This window comes from Macaca fascicularis, chromosome 5 (assembly GCF_037993035.2).
Source record: "Macaca fascicularis isolate 582-1 chromosome 5, T2T-MFA8v1.1".
NCBI lineage: Eukaryota > Metazoa > Chordata > Mammalia > Primates > Cercopithecidae > Macaca > Macaca fascicularis.
In genome coordinates this window covers 78029666-78053289 of record NC_088379.1, presented here as the reverse complement: position 1 = coordinate 78053289, position 23624 = coordinate 78029666, and the positions used below count along the sequence as shown (strand labels likewise).

The window sequence follows — 23624 nt, the reverse complement described above, 5'->3', positions numbered from 1 at the left end:
GCAGCGCTGGGAAGAACTTTGGTTTAGCAAACTCCCAACAAGGCCAACTCTGTAATTCCAGAAGAGCAATTAACTACCTTAGCTATGAACTCTGTACGAACGTATCATTCGAGTACTTTGTGAATGTGCAAAGGGGATTCCTATTATCATTTGCTCACATGATGATCCTATTACTTATGTACAGGTAGGGGACTTCCAGATTTCTTAAGCAAATAAATAATTCTACGGTTGCAAAAAATGTGAAAATTTTAAAGACTAGTTTGGGAAATGATTAATGCAAGATTCCAAAACTGAAAATTAAAAGAAAAATTATTCTTTATCTCTGAAAACAAAATTAAGGATAAAATAGGTCTGGACTAATTTTAGACTTAAAAATGATAGTTGACTCCTTTAATTGTGGATATTTTAGAACCCAGGCTTCAGTTTCTCAACTAACTCAAAGTTTAATCTATAGATCTTATATGCAAGGAGGTTTTTTCTTCTAAGTAACTAACCTTCCTCTATACCATCAGGGCTACATCCACATAAACTGAGGCCTCCCCAGCCATGCTTCATCACTTAATCAGATGGTGAACTAGCTGAGCCTCACTAGTGCAACAATAGGTATTAAAAAGTCCTTTCTTATAGGAAATACACTTGGGGGACATTGGGGTTCTTAAAATGAGTCTTTCCAGAAACATACCATTTTGCCACCGTTTCCTCTTTATCACCACTGACAATTCTATGAATTTCAGAAAATAAATTTATAGACTAGAATAATCTTTAACTGTGAGGAAAAAATATTTTAATAGCTCTATTAAATATCTTACTGAACATTTTTTGGATATATTTGTCACTTTTCAATAACCTCTTGTCTTGAGGTTAGTTTTCAAAGATCTGATATTGTATTCCTCCTGATTAACAAAGAAATCAACGTCTCTAAAAATTTTCCTTATTTTCACTTCTGGTGAATTGTCTTTCGTACTCCTTTTAAAGTTGAATCCTTTGAATTATTTAACTTAGGTAATGTTTTGATAGATTGTAGAATTATTTAGAACCTTAAGAAAGACATTTATTAGCATTTTAACATGACTCTTTTACTTTTCCTTTTGACCCTTATGGTTTGGGTCTGTGCCTCCACCAAATCTCATGTAAAGTTGTAATCCCCATGTGTTGAAAATGGGGCCTGGTGGGAGGTGATTGGATCATGGGGGTGGTTTCTAATGATTTAGCACTGTCTCCCTAGTGCTGTATCATGATAGAGTTCTCAAGATACCGGATTGTTTAAAAGTGTGTGGCACCTCCCACTTGTTGTACTCTCTCTCTCTTTCTCTCACCATGTAAGACGTGCCTTGCTTCCCCTTTGGCTTTCACCGTGATTGTAAGTTTTGTGAGGCCTCCCCAGCCACACAGAACTGTGGGTCAATTAAACCTCTCTTCTTTGTAAATTACCCTGTCTCAGATAGTTCTTTATAGCACTGTGAAAATGTACTAACACAACTGTCAAACAAATCGATATAAGAATATTCAAACCAATGGCATATAGTTTCTGAACACACTTACTTGATGGCACACATTTCATTTTGGAACAACAAAGTCACTAGGTCAGTTCCTGAACTTCTGATTTCAATGTTACTTAAGACAATACTGGAATACATACACATTCTTTTCTTAAGAACTTAAAGAGAAAGTTGCAGTAGTTTCTCCAGAAGTGCATCTGAAACTCACAACTAAAGACCATTTTCCCTCCATCTGTAAGGATATAGCACTACAAAATCGGCTATGCAAAGAATTTCTAAAAATTCATTACAAGATTTTTTGATTTACTTATTTGTTCTTTAGTAAACATTTACAAATAAATTAATAAATGAACACAAGAATGCCCATTATATGTAAGACACTACAGCCCACCTATCTTGGATATGTAGTAAGAGAAAAAGCATGGTTTCTGCTCTCATAAAACTTGTAGTCTAGCAGGTAACAAAACATGATACAAAGAATCATGAAAATAATTATCTAATTACAATTTCAATAACAATATTGTTGATGAGTTGCTGAGTCGTATGATTTTTTTTCTCCATATGAAGATGAAAACATATAAGACATATCTTTTTTGTTTGTTTCTCCTCTGTCGCCCACGCTGGAGTGCAATGGTCCGATCTCAGCTCACTGCGACCTCCACCTCCCAAGTTCAAGCGATTCTCCTGCCTCAGCCTCCCAAGTAGCTGGGACTGCAGGCACGTGCCACCACACCCGGCTAATTTTTTGTATTTTTAGTAGAGACGAGTTTTCACTGTGTTAGCCAGGTTGGCCTCGATCTCCTGACCTCATGATCTGCCCACCTCAGCCTCCCAAAGTGCTGGGATTACAGGCATTAGCCACTGTGCCAGGCTGGAAATACTTTTTTAAGTGTAAAATCTGAAAAATAATTTCTCCTCAAAAACCTATCTCCCATGACGGGAAGCCATTTACTCATTCCCTAGGTGGAAGTAGAAAACAGTTGTGTCATATTGACTTCACTTTCCATCTTTCACATTCAACTTTGTGCTACTGCTTACTGATTTTATTATCAGATGTATCTCATATTCATCCTCCTTTCTCCATTTCCATATCCAAACATAGTACTAGTTGATATGGTTTAGATTTGTGTTCTGACCCAAATCACATGTTGAATTGTAATCCCTAATGAAGGAGGAGGGACCTGGTGGGAAGTGATTGGATCATGGGGGCGGATTTCACCCTTGCTGTTCTCACGATAGTGAGTTCTCATGAGATCTGGTTGTTTAAAAGTGTGTTGTACTTCCTCCTTCTCTCTCTTCCTCCTGCTCCGGTCATGTAAGACTGTGGATCCTTCCTCTTCGCTTTCTGCTATGATTGTAAGTTTCCTGAGGCCTCTCCAACCAAGCTTCCTGTACAGCCTGTGTAACTGTGAATTGATTAAACCTCTTTTCTTTATAAATTACCCAGTCTCAGGTATTCCTTTACAGCAAGATGAGAATGGACTAATACACTAGTCCTTTGATCATCTTGCTCAAATTGTTTTCATAGAGTCCCAGAATCACAGACAAAATAGGAAGATATTAAAAGTTGGAAAAGATCCTAGAGAACTTTCTTCAGATGAGGAAATTGAGGCTCAGAAAGGCAAATATCTCACCCAGTACTTCACAATTCAGCCTAGCTACAGGCATGTCATTTTTTTCTTTAGAGCAGCCATGGTAGACACTGTTGGTTATCTGCTCATAGACATTCCCATCCCTTTCTTCTTTGTTAGAAAATCCCACCTCCCATAATAGCAGTCAAAAAAGACAAATACCATTATGCATCACTTAATGATGGGTTTATCTTCTGAGAAATGCACCATTAGGCAATTTTATCACTGTGCCCACATAATAAAGAGTACAACACAAACCTAGACAGCACAGTCTACTACACACCTAGGTGGGCTATATGGTATAGCCTATGGCTTATAGGCTGCTACAAACCTGTGCAGCATGTACCATAGTGAATAGTGTGGGCAGTTGTAACACATGCTTAGTATTTGTGTAGCTAAACATATCTAAACATAGAAAAGGTATTGAGTTGACATCGTGGGGTCTATGACGTCACTGGATCACAGGAATTTTTCAGCTTCATTTGAGATGATGGGATTACCATCCTGTATGCAGTCTATTGTTGACTCAAATCTTGTTATGCAGCATAGGACTATACTAGCTTTCCTAGGGATGCCATGCGATCCATTTATGGCCACTGAAATGTAAAGGAAAGTGTGCGTGATGGTTTTTGAAAAAGATTTTGCCTCCTCATGAAAAGAAACAAAAAAGAGCCACCTCTCCTACTTTCTGTCTTTGGATCTGAACCACGCAGCCTCAGGACAAAAAAGCCAACATCTGAGGAAGGTAGATTGGAAGAATGGGAAGCATTTGGGATCCTTATCTATGAGCCCTGAGCTAACTCTTGGGACTACCTACCTGCAGACCTTCTATTACATGAGATTATTTATATCTTTATGTCATATATTCTGTTACTTGCAGCTGAGTGCACCCTGGATGTACTACTGCTTTATTTCTTCGTTTTCTATCTACTGCATTGAGCTCCATAGAGCAAGGAATTGGCCTATTTTTTCATTGCCATATCACCAGTTCTTAGAACAGAGCCTGGTACATAGTCGATTCTTAATAAATTTCTGTTGAATGAATAAATGAATGAAAGAATGCATGTCAATAACCTTAATTGGCCCTCTACTTCTATAGAATAAAGTCCAAAGGCTTAGCTGGTATTTAAGGCCCTTCATGATCTGGCCCCAATCTATCTTTGCAGGCTAATCTTTTACCTTCACATACCGTACAACTCAGGAAAGCTGGGCTACTTCCTGTCCTCCCAAATATCCTGTCTTAGTCCTTCTGTGCCGCTTTTACAAAATACCACAGACTGGGTCATTTATAAGAAACAGAAATGTATTTCTTACAGTTCTCCAGGCTGGCAAGTTCAAGATCAATGCACTGGCAAGTTCAGCAGTCCGGTGAGGGCTGCCTCCTCCAGATGGGAAGAATGTTGTGTCTTCACATAGCAGAAGGCAGAAGCACAAGCCAGCCAAACCCATGTGAAGCCTCTTTTATAAGGGCCTTAGTCCCATTCAGGATGGAGTAGCCCTCATGGCCTACTCACTTTTTTTAAGGGCCCCACCTCTCAATACTGTCACATTGACAACACCTGAGTTTTAGAGGGGACCCATTCAAGCCATAGCACAGCCCTCACGCTTTTTTGATGCAGGACTTTGACTCCCTGGACTAACATATGCTCCTCCTCCTCCACCTCTCCACTTTTCTCTCATTCTTCAAGCTCCAGATCTTCTCCCATAGCCCTTTCTCCAATACCTGCCAGGTATAAATGTCTTTTCTATTCTGTGTTTCCTTCTTCTTTGTGCCTTTATCACTCTTACACATTTATGATAACTGTTTGGTGTACTCATTTCCATTAGACTAGAAGTTCCTTGAGGCTAAGAAATTCACCCTTCTAAGAAAAATACAATGTTTTACCCTAGTAGGTGGCTAACACATTTTTGTGAGTGGAGGCATAAATAGTATTAAAGTGAACACATGAAAAATTTCCATTTTAAAAATAATTTAGACCCAGGAATTGGTGCAGACAGTCATGGAAGCAAAGATCAGGAGGGGAAGGAAGGGAGGGAAAGAGACTTGTTGGAAGTGTTAGGAGCAAGCACAAATGTCTTTTCTCTTGCCGATGATAGCAAAGTTCTTAATGGAAGATGATCCCAATCAATAGAGCCAGACAGTTGATTTATATAATGGCATCAAGCTGAAATCGTGGTCTTCGCATAGTGTTGTGAAAGGGGAAAAGGCTACCAAGACTGGAACAGCCAGGGGACTCCACAAGTAGATCCGTGAGTATCAGTCGGTGGTCATAAATATGTTTCCCCACCAGCAAGCCACGGAAGAGTTCAGAGAGCAGCCTGCTGGAGGCTGGTCGCGGAAGACTGACGGTGGGGCTAGTGAGGCTGCTGTATTTTGGCTGCCGCCGCCGCTGCTGCCACTGGGCAGATACCGCAGTGAGGGGTCTGACCGCGCTGAGTGCTCTCGGGAATCTGGGCTCTGGCTAGGAATGAGAAGTTAAGAGAGGGAGGGCTGGAAGGTGGGCAGGGCTCACCAAGGAGCTGCAAACCCAAACGAGAAATCTAGGGAGCAAAAAGGGAGGAAAGAGTGAGCTTGAGCCAAGACATCAGGCCAAGTGGAACTGGAGGAAATGTCATCATTGGTAAAGGAGGACTTGGAGAAGAAACTGTTTAAGCCACTCTCGCAGAATCTGTACGAGTTTATTGAAATAGAGTTCTCCGTCCAGGACAGGTATTACCTCTGTGTGTCAGGTAATCTGTTCCTTCTGTTATCATTTCAAAAAGCAAGTCACCCAAAGATGCTTGGATGATAGAGGGAATTTTTTTTTTTGTATTTATTTTCCTATACAGCACTTGCACCTTCTTCTGATGAGAACTTAACTATGCCAGGTTTAAGAATTTGGGTTCTACAGAATTTTTTTAAAGTGTTAAAAATGAAAGAACAAAACATTGTATTAGAACATTTTGGTTAATCGTGGAGAAATGAAACTGATATGTACTTCTCCTGATTTGATTATTTTGTCTCCAATCGTTTGTTTAATTCATTTGCATGGCATGGAATTTTATCGTGTAAGAGCTCATTTTAAAAAATGCAACAGAGAGCTGTCCGTATACTTTTAAATACGTTGGAGAATAGAGTTATACAGCACCATTTGCAACCAGTCTGGACAACCGGCATTATCCCTTTTCATTCTAGGAAAAAAACAAAGCCTTAGATTTTCTTCTGAGGGCTTTAGACTTCCTGGTGGTTTATTTGAAGAGAGAAATTATATTTTAAAACTTCTTTATCTTATAGGAAGTGTGCTCACAAAAACAGTACCTTAATGGTGAAACTAGTTTATGAAAATGGAACTTTAAGGATTAGAGCATGTTCTCCAAACTATTTAACTAAAATAAAGATTTTACCCTCATGTTTCTAAAATTCATGAAAATTGTCCAAAGCTAGAAAAAGGATTTTACACTTAATTAAGATTTGCCTAAACTGTGATTTCTGTGCTGAATTTAGACAGGAATGCTCATGCCACTATTGAACAGAATATACAGCACTCCCTTTTCTTGGTCCATGCCTTTTAATACTTTTCAGGGGCTTAGGAGAAAAGAGCTTAGAAGCTTCGTGTTCATTGTGGACTTGCCTATCTAAGGCACACACCCATTTTCAGAAAACAACTTCTTATAATTCCCTTTCTGATAATTGACTTAGAAGGCCTTTTCAAAGTTGCCAGGAGGGAGTGCTGTAAGGGAAATAGAATGTCTTTAAAGAAAGTGCCAAGAATTTTTTTAAATTCTGTCATTTCTAATAAATATAGTAATATTTACCCAATAATGGCATTAGAAATATTTATCTGACACTTTAGCATATTTTGCTATATAACTACAAAGTATAGAGGGTATTCTAGTGACATAAAAAAATTAATTGACCCAGGAAAAAGAAATTAAATATTTTAAAAAGTCAATTTAAAACAATTTAAGAAACTATACTGTATCCTAGCCATCACATCACTGTATCTTAAAATATTTTTACTGAATATATTAGAGACGATGCTTATTCCAACATTAAAATGTAATAATTGTGTACTTGTTGTAATTTCCACTTTATAAAGTTGATTTCTCACTGGTAACATTAGTATACACATATTTTTAAAGAAAAACATGAAAAATTAAATAATCACAATAATTTATATATCTAACTTACCAAATACATCTTAGTTTCTCCCTCCAAATTATGTAATTAACTAGACTTGTTCTATCTGACATGAAAAAAAAGTCTCCTAGATTTAAATGTTTGGAAATAATTCAATAATTCTGTCATGTAAGAAGCAAGGAAAAAAACAAGATCTTCTCAGAGATGAAGAAAAGAAGACCATATTGTGCTATTCTAGATACAAGTTAACTTTATAAGCCCTATCAGTTCACTAACTTCACTCTCTTCTACATCACATCCATCAATTTGAGAGCACTTTCTCTAAATGTAACACTTTTTTATGGCAATTAAAAATACATTTTGCTGGAACAGTAATTTAAAATAAGTCAGTGTGTTGCTTGAATAGTCTTGGCTTTGACCATGCTGGACTCAGACAATTTCCATTGGTAACGAATCAAACAGATCACATCACAATTGTTGAGACGCGGAACTCCGTACTTTGAACGATGCCACCTTCATGGAGTAGAGTCATATTATGATTTCCTCTTCATTCCCTACAAGCTAGCACTTCTAAATTTGTGAGACTCACGAGTCCAGTGTAGTCAAATTCCATCATGTATTTTTTCAATTAATGAAAATATGTTTAAATATGGTTAAGCTTTCTATTTATCTGACCAGAGTCTCTATTGCAGGGGTCTCGCAGTCAAAGGATTGTGACTTACCATTAAATCTTGATGCTTACCTGGTTGATGTTAAAACTAGATGTCAAAAACTCAAATTTCCCTTTCTGGTTTGCTAGGATGTACATGGGGGATTTCCTGGGACCTCAGCCCACTCCCACCTTAGGGTTTGCATAGTCATTTCTCCCCGGGACTAGCTTCCCCTACCTAGAACATTATCACTGGAAGTTAAAAGCAGCATCTTCTTATAAAGGAGGAAGGAGCTCTGTTATGTGCTGGCACTAGAAAGGGATAAGTCACATGTGCAATGAAGAGAGTGCACGTGAATTAAAGAAACGCTGAAGGACTTGACACAGCGTATTAAAGCATTAGCCAAACCTGGATGGAAAGTAACAGGGCATAGTGGAACAGACCTTCACACACTTGGAATCAGGCAAACTTGGTGTGAAACCTGGTGCTGCTTTGCCACCCACCAGCTGTGAAATTTAGGGCAAGATAATTAGGCTCTCTGGCCTCAGTGGTGACATCTCTGAAACGGAAATAAAAACACTTATATCTGCCCACAGTGCTCCCCTGTTAAATTCTTACTAGGATAAAACCAAATGTGATACATTATATTCTAAATAAATAAAATTAAATTAAAGTTATAATTTTCAGATATACAGAAAAAATAATTTGCCATTAAAAATATGCTGAAATATATGTTTACATATGTATATATTATAAATACATATTTGTAGTAAAAACAAAATAGTAAACACGTATGTATATTTAATATAAAATGAAAAATTAATATATTTTATATTATATTAATTTAAAATTGTATGTATATTCAGATGTTGATTATTTTTCAGTATTCTCATACCTCTAGAAAAATATCTTCCATTCATAGATATTAATCTGAAAATAAATGGCATTTTCTAGAATTATAAAAATAATATGCATAATTTCTCTATACATATTGTTTTTTAAGCCGTACCAGAACTTCTCTGTGAACCAAAAAATTTAATAATTTTGTCAAATCATTTACAATAAGAATGTTAATAAGATTGTTAAATAAGAACAAGTTAACGAGAAAAGGAGGTTGCTAAAAACAATTTTAAAGACTTCATTTGGTACCACTGCTGCTATATTTGCGAATTCCCAACATCTTAACAACAGAGCACAATCTAAAGAATTTCTTTCTTTAAGTTGTCATTTCAGGAGTTAACAGTATTGTCTGGAAGAGGTTAGTTTAATTTTTCAACTGTGAATTGAGAACAAATTATCCTGATACATAGTGTTTTGAAGAATTAAACATGGACTAAGGCTTTAAAAAGTTTTCGTATAATTAACGATGTTATTAGCAGTAGTAGAATAACAATTACGCAGGCCAAAATATATCCAAACAGCTATACGTATGTTCTGATTATAGAGCCAAACATAGTTTATGTGTATATTCTTTTTTATTTTTCAAGTTGCAGGTTTACTCAAGGCTGTTTTTTGTTTTGTTTTGTTTTGTTTTGTTTTTTGAGACAGAGTCTTGCTCTGTCACCCAGGCTGGAGTGCAGTGGCGCGATCTCGGCTCACTGCTGTCTCCACCTCCTGGGTTCAAGCGATTCTCCTCTCAAGGTTGTTTTGCTACACAATAATTTAATATCTTCCCTTTCATGACCTATAATACCTCCTTTAATAAATATGAATAGTTTTGGTTCTGTGACAAGACAGAAATCTTGTGCTCAAAAGGAGGTCACACTTGAAGAAATTCTAATTTGACGGTGTTTATTATCCTCTATGTTAAAAAATTCTGAAAAGAAGAAAGGTAGGATTGATTTCCAAGAGATACATTTTATTAAAAAATAAAATACATATATCATAAAATTCACAAAACTTACTAATTGTTACTCATTGTAACAATTAATTACAATCAGAATTGTCAAATGGGGAACAGGCCTTGAATAAAAAGGTAGGTTTTATACTTTAAAATTCTTGCTCTTTGTCTTCTAAAGGTAGAAAAAAAACACTTTATTATTCTTGTTCAAGACTCTCTCTCTATATATTTTGTTCAGGTCTCTCTCTTTCTCTCTCTCACACACACACACATACACACACACAAACACAAAATGCATTTGTGGAATATCACTAAATGTCTCTATGGAGGAATTTATTTTAATTTAATTTAATTTATTTTGTTTTTTTGAGACAGGGTCTCACTTTGACACCCAGGCTGGAGTGCAGTGACCTGATCTTGGCTCACTGCAGCCTCAACCTCCAGGGCTTAGGTGATTCTCCCACCTCAGCCTGCTGAGTAGCTGGGACTATAGTCATGTGCTACTATGCCTGGCTAATTTATTAGTCTTTTTTGTAGAGACGGGGTCTCACTATATTGCCCAGGCTGGTCTAGAACTCCTGGCCTCAAGTCATCCTGCTTCAGCCTCCCAAAGTGCTGGGATTACAAGCATGAGCCACTGCACCCAGCCCTGTGGAGGAATTTAAATAAAATATTCTGACTCTCCAAATCAGGGTAATTGTAGGTGAAGGTTACAGTACGGAAATGATGAAGCTCCCATTTGAGTCCTCTTGTTACCTTGCATTTATTGTGAGTTAGTGTTTGGTTCTAAAAGGGCCAGTGGCTTGGATTTTAGAGTGGGGATATTATCATTATCTCTAAAATGAACAACCCACATCACCATCATCAGTTAGTAACTTATGAGACAGATTCTCCCAGTGGCTAATCTATTACCTTGGAGATCTAAATATGGAAAGATCTAAATATGGCTAATCTATTACCTGGGAGATCTAAACTCCAAGCCATTTGCCTCATTTGTAGAGTGAATAGAAACTTGATTTCAGAGCTTTGAAGGGGAGAAATATTTAAAATATTTCATTATTAGTATGGCATTATTGATGATGCAATAAAAGGGATAGCCTATCATGTAAAGGCATGCCTGCTGAGTGCCAGGCACACGTCCATTTAGTACCATTTATATTAATCTTCACAACCACCTTATGTGATAGACAAAATTCCTGTTTTACAGATGAGGAAACCATAGGTCACAAGAAGTTAAATACGTAGTCCAAGGCCCACAGGTCATAAATCTAAATCTAAAACCCAAGTTTTTTTCCACTTTACCACATTGCTTCTAACCAGTAAGAGTAGATGCTTTCCTTAACACATTTGCCAGGCACTATGGTAAGTCCTTCACATATTTTATCCTATTTGCCACATCTATGCATGATAAAACTGAAGTACACAGTAGCTAAATAACTTGCCCAAGATAATCAGCTCATAAGTGACTAATGGAGGCTTTAAATGCAGGTCCACTTGTGCCAAATTACTATGCAATATTACTTTTAGTAGGGGCACTGAGTAATGCTAGATTGGAGCTCATAAAGCCAAACCTTGCATATGCCTCGTTGGATGTCCCTTTTCTCTTGGTGCTTCTATTCCCACAAAATCACTTTCCTTCTCTTTCATTCTATCTCCCATTCTGTAAAAATATCAGCAACTCATGTCCTTACTTGCTTATACCCCATCTTTTTCATTTTAAAGACACTCAGTGCAGCACAAAATTTGATTTTAAAAAATATTTCTAAAGAAAAATGTTACATGAAAACTACTCTTTTGGCCAGGCATGGTGGCTCACACTTCTAATCCCAGCACTTTGGGAGGCCAAGGTGGGCATCTGGATCACCTGAGGTCAGGAGTTTGAGACCAGCCTGGCCAATATGGTGAAACTCTGTCTCTACTAAAAATGCAAAAATTAGCTGGGTGTGGTGGTGGGTGCCTGTAATCCCAGCTACTCAGGAGGCTGAGGCAGGAGAATCGCTTGAACCCAGGAGGTAGAGGTTGCCATGAGTCGAGATCGTGCTGTTTCACTCCAGCCTGGGCGACAAGTGTGAAACTCCATCTCAAAAAACAAAAAAGAAAGAAAGAAAGAAAGGAAATTACTCTTTTGATGAAAGCAATGATAGCCTTCTCAGTGAACCCAGACAGCACCACATATAACATTTCACTATTGCTGCTTTTCTGCAATATCTCATAGTAATTTCTCTCCATCATTTAACTTAAATGATGAAAACAATTGTATAACAATACAACATAAAAGAAGAGTTGTTTCTTTAAAGCATTCTGTGCAACTTACTTGTGAGCTACTGTTTTCTTCTATTCTGCCAAATTATATTGGATCAATTGGGCAATGTTCCTTCCATTTAGCCTCATGAATAATAGTGACTATTTTATCATGGTAACAGAGGCATTTATTAATGACAAAGTTTATTTTAAAATTTAAAGTGAAAATAAAGTGATTGGCATGAAGTTAAAATTATAATTCTGAAAATGCTGATTAAAATTAAAACTAGAGCAGATTAACTCTGAAGTTCCCTTACTCTGTAGATATTATTCACTAAATCATAATTCAATAACGGAAACTCTGATGTAACTGAAAACAACTCTCTAACATTTTGATTATATAAACACATTTCTGTTTTAAGACAATGTGATAGGTTTCCACTTTGCCACTGCATTAATGTGGATACGGCCATTTAATTTTAGTTGGCAGCAAAGCTCAAGTGTGGAAATTAGGGATTGGGTTGACTCCAGGCTGAGTAGACTTCTTTGGCTTGTGGCTAAAGACAATTCTTGGAGCCTCCTTAGCTACAAAGGAAGCTGTTTTGTCAAAAGGTTAACTTTTAAAGAATGCTTTTTTATTTTCTTAGTTTGGTGTTAATGGGACACTGACCATTAATATAAGAAAATGTGATGACTTGTAGGACTCACCTTCACGTCTCTTCTCTCCATTCCCCACCTCCAACCTATCCTTTATGGAAGATCCCAAAAGAAATTTCTGAAATTTAAAAGCTCAGTCTGTCCATTCACTTTAAATCCTTCAGTGACAACTTCTCTCTCTTACACAGATAAATGTGTGGCTTTCAGAATAACCTTTGATCTTCTCAGCCTGATATTCTAGACTCCTCAGGGACTAGTCTTGCCTAACTTGTTCCCTTCCACCTGTCCACCCTCAAACCTCATGCCAGCAGTACCAGATGCTTTTAATGACTTTAAAATGTCAAGTATTTCATGCCTTTGTGTGAATGCTTTTCTAGAACTACCTTTACCGCATCTTCATTCTGCTAACTTCTACTGCCCTTTACAACTCAGGTTACCTCTCTCAGGAAGCTCTCCCGGACCCCCACTTGGATGAAGACATCCTTCCTCCACGTTCCTTAATTACTTTGTCTATTTCTTCTTTGCAGAACTGTGAGCACGGGTTTTCTTTCTGAAGACTCCACTCCCTACAGTCTCAGCGACAGCAGGAATGATGCCTTATGAGAATTAATGTTTTCAATTCCTAACACAGTGCTTGGTATAAAAAGGGCACTCAAATATTTATCAATTTAATGAGATGAATGAGTGGCCTACAGATGACCATAACATGCTTATCATAACACGTAGACGAGGCAGTGGAATTTGCTCAGTGAAAATACGTTTTCCATACCTCCCCAACCCCATTCTCTCCCACCCGCTAAGCAGCATGTGAGACAGCGAGCTGGAGCAAGAACATAGTCCTTTGGTTATGGGGTACAGCTTCTTTCTGGGCATACAACTGCCTCCTGGTGGAGGAGAATGTCTCCAAGATCTTGTCCTTAGTAAGCATGATAGATTCAAGTGTGCCTCCACTTCACCACCTCTGCCTAATAGCTTTACTTTTAATCCTTTCATCTTCCCAAGGCTAGCATCTACATCAGTGGAGATAGAACCTTTTTAGTGCTAGAGAAGGATAGATGGACAGAAGCCCACCAACTTTGGCACACTGTCAGGGGGATCACAGACTCTAAACTAGCTCATTGACCCCAAGCTAAGATATTCTGCTTGAGGTCCTCTCCAGAAGGTGTGCCTTAGTCACTTCCTCTGCCTCCAAAATGTACAATCCCTCCTTTTCCAAACTCCTGGAATATGTGATCTCAATCATAGCCTTTAGTCTTCATTCCTATTATCTTTGTAAATCCTACCTAACCTTGAGGCTGGCACACAGTGTGCACTCAAATAGTGTTGGTTCATGAAGGAGTCCTCTGCAGAAGGAGTCTTCTGCCCTCAGCATTCTAGAGAAACTGCCCTCATGGAGGAAATTCATGATCTTCTTCCAAGTCAGATTCAGTGCTAGGGCTGAACTCTGCCTTACCTAGCAAAGGGACTTCATGGGATAGTCTCCAAACCTTTAAACTTCACTATTCTCTTGATTCCCATAGCATTACACACCTGGGCCTGTCTCTCAGACGTCTTTCTTGGCATCTATTCTTCTTCTCACTTTCTCTCACCTCTTTCCTCTGCTCTTTTCTCTACAAATTTGGTTTGGGAGCCAGGCATGGTGATTCTCACCTATAATCCCAACACTTTGAGAGGCTGAGGCAGGAGCATAGCTTGAGGCCAGGAGTTTGAGACCACTATCACTATCACTATACAGTGAGACCCATCTCTACAAAAAAAGATAAAAAATTAGCCAGGCATAGTGGTGCATTCCTGTAGTCCCAGCTACTCAGGAGACCGAGGTGGAAGTATGCTTGAGCCCAGGAGGTTGAGGCTGCGGTGAGCCATTATCATGCCACTATACTCCAGCTTGGGTAACAGAGTGAGACCCTCTCTCAAAATGAAAAACAAACAAACAACAACAACAAAAAAAAAACTGCCCTTGGAAACTTTTCCACACGCAAAAAAAAACCCAAGTCTGTATCTCCATTCGTAAACTACAAAACTTCCATCTCATTCTCTTTTGAGATAATTTGTGGCTACTTCATCTGTGTGTCAAAAACAAAACTCATTTTTCCACCCAACCAACTCACCCTCTCTACTTTCCTATTTGGGTTTGTGTCTAGTGTTTGGTTTTCATCCAGTGTTATTTCCATCCAGTGTTATTTAAAATCTTACTTGGATTTTTCACTTCTATATCCATGACCCACATCCCATGCCCAGGTTACTACAACAGCCTCTTAAACAAAACAAAACATTTTTAACAGTTACTGTAAACCAGGCACTATCTTAAGTTCTTTATATATTTTGTCTACTTTAATCTTTACACCCTATTAATTTGTATCATTCTGATGTCTGTTTTACAACATAAGAAAACTGAGGTTTAAACTCTTTAGAGATTAAATCATTTACTCAGACCATGCTGTTCAGAGGTGGTGTCGTGATTTAACTCCAGAATGTCTAGTGCCAGAACTCACTAAGATGCACTGTATTTTCCAGGGTCCTCCAGTTCCTCTTTCATTTCTTCTCCCAGGTATTCTGTACATCACTGCTGCCAGAAAAAAATCCTCTTTAATAGGGCACCATTTTATTAGCCTTTTGCTACAGAAGGAGGGAGACTTAACAAACAGGTATTGCTACATGAGCTTTCACTGACCACCCAACACAGTGCCTTCTTCTGAGATTTGTCAGACTGCTCCCACTCCTTCTTCTGAGGACTGAGCTCCATCATCAACTCTCAGCTCAACTGGCTGCCTTGATTTCAGTATCACTAGCACCTTCAGGCAATGGATGCTCCCTTTGCTAGACCCAATTCTAGAGCCCTTACTATAATAGGCCAGCCTCACATCACTTCATCCAGAAAAGAGAATTCAGACACAGGTCCAAAGTGCTTTCTGTTGCATTTCAAATCCAGAGTCTTTCAAAACATTTTCACAACCTTCTGTAACTAGTGAATCCTATTGCCCACAAATCTTAACATCAACCAACCCATGCAGTGCACTTTCTTTAATTCTACCTGGTGACGTTAACTTCTGTTGCTGATGCATTTCCACATGCTGTCCTTCACCTAGAAATGTCTGCAGTATGACCCTTGTCTTTTCAAAATTTAAGCCTTATCTCAAATTCTATTTCATTTGTAATTCCTGCCTTAACTACTCCAATCCTTTCCCTTCTCAGAACTCATTGAACATTTGGTCTGCTCCACATTACTTATCTTTCACTACGATTATACTGTGATGTATTGTTTCATGTCTACAGAGCTGGGAGAGCATGTCAAAGTGATGCTTTCCAGAACCAAGACAGAGTCTTCCCCGCCCCCCAAGAAAAAATTCCAGAGTCACTCTTAGAAGACAGAACCAGCTTCCAACTCTCTAAGTAACATTACTCATCTTGAAGGGAAATCCTAGGCATTCAATCCCCACCTGCCACCTCTTTATAATATGCTATTGTATGTGACATGTGTGTTAGCCTTGTCTCACCAATGAAACCATAAATTTTTAGAGGGCAGGGACCATGTCTTTTACTTGTATCCCCTGTGGCATCTATTACAGTTCTATCACGTGAGTAGCAAATACTCAGTAAACACTCCTTTATTATAATAACTCATTGATAATTTTCAACTTAAGATCTCTATGCTCAAATATTGATTCTTCTGATGTGTATATATAAGACCAAATAATTTTAAAACCAAAAAAAGCATTTCCCTCATTTTGTTCCCACAAAATAAGCAAAAATATTCCCATATCTTTCAAAGTATAGTACTAAAACCTTTTGTGCAAGTGGCACATTTTGAATACTAGAATTTGAGAGACACACTTGAGAGGATTAAAATCTCAAGCAATACCAAGCAGGTTAACAGTAGCTGTGATGCAAGCATTTCTACATTGTAAGTCTCAGAGCGAATTTAAAGGCAAGTGTCCATAGTTACTGCAGTATTTGCTTGGTCACTCACTCTTCAACACTGTGTTGCTGTAAAGCAGTACTGTTTACTTCCATGACCTCACTTTCTTACATTGTCATAACTTAAAATTCCAACCTGTTCTGATAAACACTTGGCACTGAATGTATGCTAAGGCTAAGCCTCTTATTTCCTGCCCCAAGGTGAACACTATTCTCTACCACAATGCTCAGAGCTCAAAGCACACAGCTCAATGTTCTATTTAACAGACATTACTGTGGCAGTATGTAACCACAACTGTAGCAAAAATAAAGTTAATACGTTGAGCAAATTTGGGTGCATACTGTGAGGATTCAGATACATCAGGGCTCACAACTGAGGTGCAGCTGTAATACAGGTTCAAGGTCATTTTATTAAAAGGGGATACATAAATACCAAAAAGTATAACTTGAATAATTTATTAGCTTCTAAGAATTTATGTAAACTAAGTATTTTTCTGTCCTACAGTGACCAAAAAGGAAGAAGTAAAAATAATCATGGTGAAACACTACAGGATAGGTTTAGATGAAAAATATGAAGTAACAAAAAAGTGGTCTTTGAATGATCTGAAGATGATTGATGGAAAAGAAGCGGATACTGTAAGTGTTACATTTTATAAGAGATGTGGAATCAATATGCTGGAGATCTTTATGTTCAATATCCTGCTTCATATATTCGTGGCATGTACTAAGTGTTACGATGACATTATATTGTTCATAAGTGGAATGGTTTAATCTACTGGGATGATGTACCGGTTTTTTGGTTCTGTTTTTATGAGTTTCAAGTGGAATTTTGTCTATTAAATTTAAAAGCACCTTTCCCAAGGGCCTCTTAACAGGTTAAACACAATCTACCAGTCAATCCTGAAAATTTAAATGCCATTTTTCCAGATATATGATGCTTCTACCATCACTTTCTCCCCACCACAATTTCCTCTATAAATTTAGGGGATTTCTTCCCTCATCCTCACATTTTACCGTCAGCAAGCCCACTTCATCCTCTAGAAGGATGGAAATCCTGTAATCTTAGAGTTGAAAGGCGAGAAAGACTAGATACTCCAATCTCTCCACTTGAGCCCTGGCAAGTGATTTTCACAGTGTGTTCTTGAACTCTGATGTTGATGGGGAACCCTTCCCCTTTGAACCTTCTACATCCACAGTGCTTACGTACTGACTCCTGAGGCTTCAAATGTCCAATTACCTTTAACTGCTACCCAGATTTCCCATTGAGTAAAGTCCTATTGACTCTCCGCCCTCCACTCATTATGGCGTGGGTGGAAATGTATTATAACCGTAATCCTACAAACTGCAATTGTCGGGTTACTCTGTATTCCCTCTAGATGGAAAGCTCCTTAAAAATTAGGACCAAGGTTTTCATCCTTTATCGTAGCCTGATAGATGATAGGCATTCACTAAATCTTTGTGGTATTATTGTTGAATGAATTAGAACTTTAAGCTCATTTATTTTTAATCTTAATAAATGCCATATTCTTCACTTGGCCTGTTATTCCAACCTTTAAAATCTTCTAATATCGTTATTTTTTAGTATTACTATAGTATAATTCAGATTTAATGAACACAACATTTAGGACTTCATCCAAGTCAATAATAAAATTGATGAGGCAGTCAGGGCCAAGTATGTACCTCTAAATCATTGATGGTTACTGTTACTGCTGCTAGTAGTACTGTTACTTGCTACTACCAATATTCAGTAAACTTTTATGAGGTGCCAGGAGCCAAGCTAAGCTCCTTTCATGTATATTTTTACATAATCATCATAAAACCTCATGATTTAGATTCCATTATTCCATTTTACAGATGAAGAAAATGAGACTTAAAGAGATTGACTTGCCCAAGGTGACACAGCTATTAAGTGGTAGAGCTAGACTTTACCCAGAAATCTATTAATTTGCCTTCTTCAGATTGGTTGCTGAAAGTCTATACAAATTTATATATTCATTTATTCCTTCATTAATTTATTGAGAATTTATTGTATACCAGGCATTGCTAGGCTCTGAGGATACAGTAGAGAATTAGCCAAAAGCACTTATTTCTGCCCTAATTATTCATCTAACCTGAATATCTAAAATTTGTCGTTTACTAAAATCAACATATACTATCTACTGTTACCTTGACTTACCACCTTACAAACCTTTTTTTAAAAATTGGTGTGTTTGACATGACTTCTTGGCAAAAGAATGCTGGATTTCATTGCTGTGTTTCCTAAATATTCATGTAACACTTTTCTGACAATATGTTCTACCTAAATGTTTGATGCTTAGGAAATGGTTAAATATATCATTACGTATTTATGTGATAGAATGTTATACAACCGTTATAAAATAGGCTTCCAAAAGAATATCTCAGAACACAATTGTTCAGCCACTTAAGTTTTCTAAAAATCAGCTAAATATAAAACTTTTCTAAAATATTATCTCAATTTTGCATATTTAGTTTGTCATGTTATTGAAATATGAATCTTAATATTTTTACAAAAAATATATGTCAGTATATGTATATGTGTATATATGTATATGTAAAACAAACCAGTACTTTAATAAGTTATCTCAGTGATAAGATTACACATTTTTTAACTATGATTTTATTTTTTATATTTTTCTGTACTTGTCAAATTTCTATAATACTGCATTTAATTTGATCAGAAGTGCATGTCAAGTTCACTAAGCTGTAGTTTCAGGAACTATCCCCACAAATTAACTATCCCCACCAATCTTTGGCCCATTTTCCTTGTCTTTTTTCTCCAGCTCTCAAATATTACCGATGTTATCATTGGTTTTTATAAGTTTGTTCAACGCCCAAGATTGTATTCACCAGGGCTGTCAATTTAGACTCATTTCAGATCACCTAACTGTGGTCTATTTTTTCCTCACTTTTCATGGCCTTTAATTCCATCCCAACATTGTTGATTCTTCCCTTTCCAATTTGAAGATCATTATCTTTCATAGTAAACAAGATACAAAAGATAAGCTGAGTATTTCTGGTTTTCTCATCACTTTAGGACTTAAAATACTAAACTGCCAGAAGAAAAACCATAATATCCAAAGAATAGTTCTTTGCCAGATTTATTTTCTATGGATGAAGTAAAAATATTCTGACTGTTCTAGGAATTTCTATTTCTCTTTTTTGGAATCAAATCCTTGGGGGTCAGCACTTATTACATTTTTTACACTTACATGATTGCATTTAATTTATAATAAATTTACATTATTTACATTATTACATTATTTACATTATTACATTATTTACATTATTACATTTACATATCAATAGCAATGATACAGTTTTATAGAGAGCAATTTTGAGCCAAAAAGTTGTCAACTTTAAAATGGAATGGAATTGATATTGAAGTCAATTTATAAAGCAGAAATCAAAATGACTGGGGATTTGGAGACTGACTGGTGCAGCAGGAGACAGGATGATGTAGCAAAAACTGAGCTTGTGCTGATTGAGAGCTTGGGTTTTGTCCTGGCTCTGCCAATAACTAAATGTGTGACCTGGACTTCATATCTCTGGAAACTACTGTGTAATCCCAGCTAAAAACAGGAGATCAATAAATGATTCCTGAGATCCCTTTTAGTTCTAGCATTCTATCAAAAGAGAGAGAGACAGAGACAGGCAGATTTGTATCCTATGTGCATGCATACTCAGGCTCCAATTATTAGGCTAAAGGAAAATATTACTCTTCTGCAAGTATCTCAAAGGCATGAGGGGTATTTTCTATCTGATGAGGAGCAAATGTTTGCAAGAGAAAACTCCCTAAGGAGCTTGATTGGTATCTGGTGATGCAATGGATGTGATTTCTCTTTATGGACATTCTTGGCAGAATTGTCTTTCAAGCTGTAGTTATGAGCACCAGAAAAAAAAATTTTTTTTGAATGTGACTATAAAAGTGCTGCACTTAAAATCACACCACCTTTATACATTGTTTTTTAAGCATGATTATGGTTTTTTAATTTTTATTTTATTTATTTCTTTTTATTTCAATAGGTTTTTGAGAAGCAGGTGGTATCTGGTTACATGAATAAGTTCTTTAGTGGTGATTTCTGAGATTTTGATGCACCCATCACCCAAGCAGTGTAACTATATCCAGTGTGTAGTCTTTTATCCCTCACCGCTCCTCCCACCCTTTTTCCCTGAGTCTCCAAAGTCCATTGTGTCATTCTTATGCTTTTGCATACTCATAACTTAGCTCCCACTTATGAGTGAGAATATACAATGTTTGGTTTTCCATTCCTGAGTTACTTCTCTTAGAATAATGGTCTCCAATTCCATCTAGGTTGCTGTAAATTACATTATTTCTTTCCTTTTATGGCTGAGTAGTATTCCACGGTATGTCTATATATATATATAATATTAATTATATATATATATAATTATTTCTTTATCCACTGGTTGATTGGTGGGCATTTGGGCTGGTTCCATATTTTTGCAATTGCAAATTGTGCTGCTATAAACATTCATGTGTAAGTATCTTTTTCATATAACGACTTCTTTCCATCTGGGTAGAAACCCAGGAGTGTGACTGCTAGATCAAATGGTAGTTCTACTTTTAGTTCTTTAAGGAATCGCCCCCTTCTTTTCCATAGTGGTTGTACTAGTTTACATTCCCACCAGCAGTGTAAAAGTGTTCCCTTTTCACCACATCCATGCCAACATCTATTATTTTTTGATTTTTTGATTATGGTCCTTTTAGCAGGAGTAAGGTGGTATCACATTGTGGTTTTTATTTGCATTCCTCTGATCATTAGTGATATTGAACATTTTTTCATGTTTATTGGCCATTTGTATATCTTCTTTTGAGAATTGCCTATTTATATCCTTTGCCCACTTTTTGATGGAATTGTTTGTTTTTTTCTTGATGATTTGTTTGAGTTCGTTGTAGATTCTGGATATTAGTCCTTCGTGGGATGTATACATTGCAAAGATTTTCTCCCACTCTGTGGGTTGTCTGTTTGTTCTGCTGATTATTTCTTTTGCTATGCAGAAGTAAAAGCATGATTATGTTTTGTTTTTAACTTTTTTAAATGGTAATATCACAATCTTTAGGAACTATCATTTATTAAGCTCCACACTCGTTTATATGATCATTCTCATGTAAATTTCACAACAGCACTATCTAAAATAAGGAGAAAAATGAGAGTCAGATCAAACAAGCATTTTGCCCATGGAACAGTCAAAATAGTTGTCTAACTTTAAAATTCATGCTCTATTTACTACCTCCTGCAAGAATTTTCCTATTTAAAAATCAAATTGCAAATATGTAAGTTGCTTGTATATGATGTTACATACTACATGACGGTGAATTATTAATACTCTGGTTTGGTTTAGTCCTTCTCTGCCTATTTGCTATTTGGGGCAATGTTTGCCTCCACTTCTCCTTTCTTAGGACTACTTCAGGTCAGTTCAACACATACTTGTTGAGAAATTAGTAGTCATCATGCATAAGTACTAAGAACATGATGATAAATAATGCAAAATCTCTGTCTTAAAGGAGAGTTAGGAATTAGGCAGATAATGAATGTGAAAGCATTTTGTAAACTTTATAAATGCAAGGCATCGTTGTTACTGCTATTAACAGTAGCAGTTATTATTTTAACATGTAGGACCTAGATCAGGTTTGGTTTCCACTTTTTCTTGAAATATTTCTGCTACAGATATAGCAAGAGCCCAGAGGCAGTCTTCAGTAAATTTGTCAGTTTCAGTCGAATGATTCAATGGTCCTTACTATTACCTTCAAAAGTAATTCCTTGCTGTAAAACTTCAAAGACAGAAAATTGGTGATCTATAGCATGCCAATAGCTAGCTATTGTGTATTTCTTCCTTCTGCCTTTGAAATAGCACAAGGAACCAACCTCCTACTAAAAAGGGAGAGAAACCTTTTCTATTTTCCAGAAGTCTGTGAGTTTATTCTCTGCTTTATTTATTCCCTACTCATCCTCTCCAATTCATTACATTGAGAAGACTTAATAACCACACAGTCTGAGGCACATTTTATTTGTATACTTGAAAAAACATAGATGCTTCAAAAATAACCTTTCTTATTGTTGATTTTTAGAAGCAATTACTTTGAAGTAAGTAGCTTTGGAAAGCCCATTTGTAGATTTTAGAAATATGTTTGATACTGATACTTTACAATCAATAAACATATCCAAGAGAATGTGAGAGAATCCAGGAAACCTGGCTACTTTCTTGGCTACAAACTAAATCATGTCTCTCATTCTCTTCCAGGACAATCCATTTTTTGATCTGCACTTCAAGAAAGTGTACAGTTTGGAAGCATATAGCTGTGCTTCTAAATATGCCTTTGCTCGAACGGTAAATAAGCTGAATCATGCATATCTTAAGAAGGACTTACAGATTGTGAACTTTGATTCTACATACATTAACGATGATTCCATTTGGTCTTCCAACAATAAGGATTGTTTGGTCCTTATGAGAATATGCTTTTATGCTTTCAATCTTGTGTGCTTGTCCCTATGTCCCTTGCCACTCTGAAGCTGTGTACCACGTTCCTTCATCAGTGACCTATGAAAATGGTTTCCCAAGTAAATACTGATTGTCATAATTTTGTTTTTCCCTTCATCAGTGATTACTATAATTTAAATAAAAATAAAGTAATGCTTGTGAATTGCAGTGAAATATATTTTAATGTAATCATTCAACATTCAAGACTTCTTGCCAATGTGATCCTTGGTAACTTTGGAAGGAGCTGTGCGGTTTTGACTAAATTAGTATTCTCCTAAAGAGTGTGAAGAAAAACCCTAAAAGACCTAAGTATGTGGAAAAAGACCTTGCGTTCATGAATAAGAAGACTTAATATCATCAAGATGTCAATACTACTAAAAGTGATCTGCAGATTCAATGCAATTCCTATCAAATTTCCAATAGCCTTTGTTGCAGAAATGGAAAAGTTGATCCTCCAAATTCATATGGAATTTCATGGGGTCCCAAATAGATAAAGAAAAAGTACAAGAAAAAAAGTACAAAGTTGAAGAACTCACACTTCTTGAT

At 36.8% G+C, this 23624-nt stretch overlaps 1 protein-coding gene across 1 annotated transcript; it reads left to right on the top strand.

Annotated features, from left to right (window-relative positions):
- The first annotated feature begins 5496 nt into the window (after positions 1-5496).
- On the top strand, positions 5497-23246 carry EXOC1L (exocyst complex component 1 like). The gene is made up of 3 exons (XM_005555256.4): positions 5497-5860; positions 17062-17192; positions 22842-23246. The coding sequence occupies exons 1-3, from the start codon at positions 5740-5742 to the stop codon at positions 23106-23108; spliced, it is 519 nt and encodes a 172-aa protein (XP_005555313.3). The 5' UTR covers positions 5497-5739; the 3' UTR covers positions 23109-23246.
- The last annotated feature ends 378 nt before the right edge of the window (positions 23247-23624 follow it).

What these genes read in the sequence shown, in the direction of transcription:
- EXOC1L (XM_005555256.4), top strand. Translation starts at nt 5,740, where the DNA reads ATGTCATCATTGGTAAAGGAGGACTTGGAGAAGAAACTGTTTAAGCCA. An exon ending in GTATTACCTCTGTGTGTCAG is followed by an intron (nt 5,861 to 17,061) that starts GTAATCTGTTCC and finishes TCTGTCCTACAG; the next exon opens with TGACCAAAAAGGAAGAAGTA. An exon ending in ATGGAAAAGAAGCGGATACT is followed by an intron (nt 17,193 to 22,841) that starts GTAAGTGTTACA and finishes ATTCTCTTCCAG; the next exon opens with GACAATCCATTTTTTGATCT.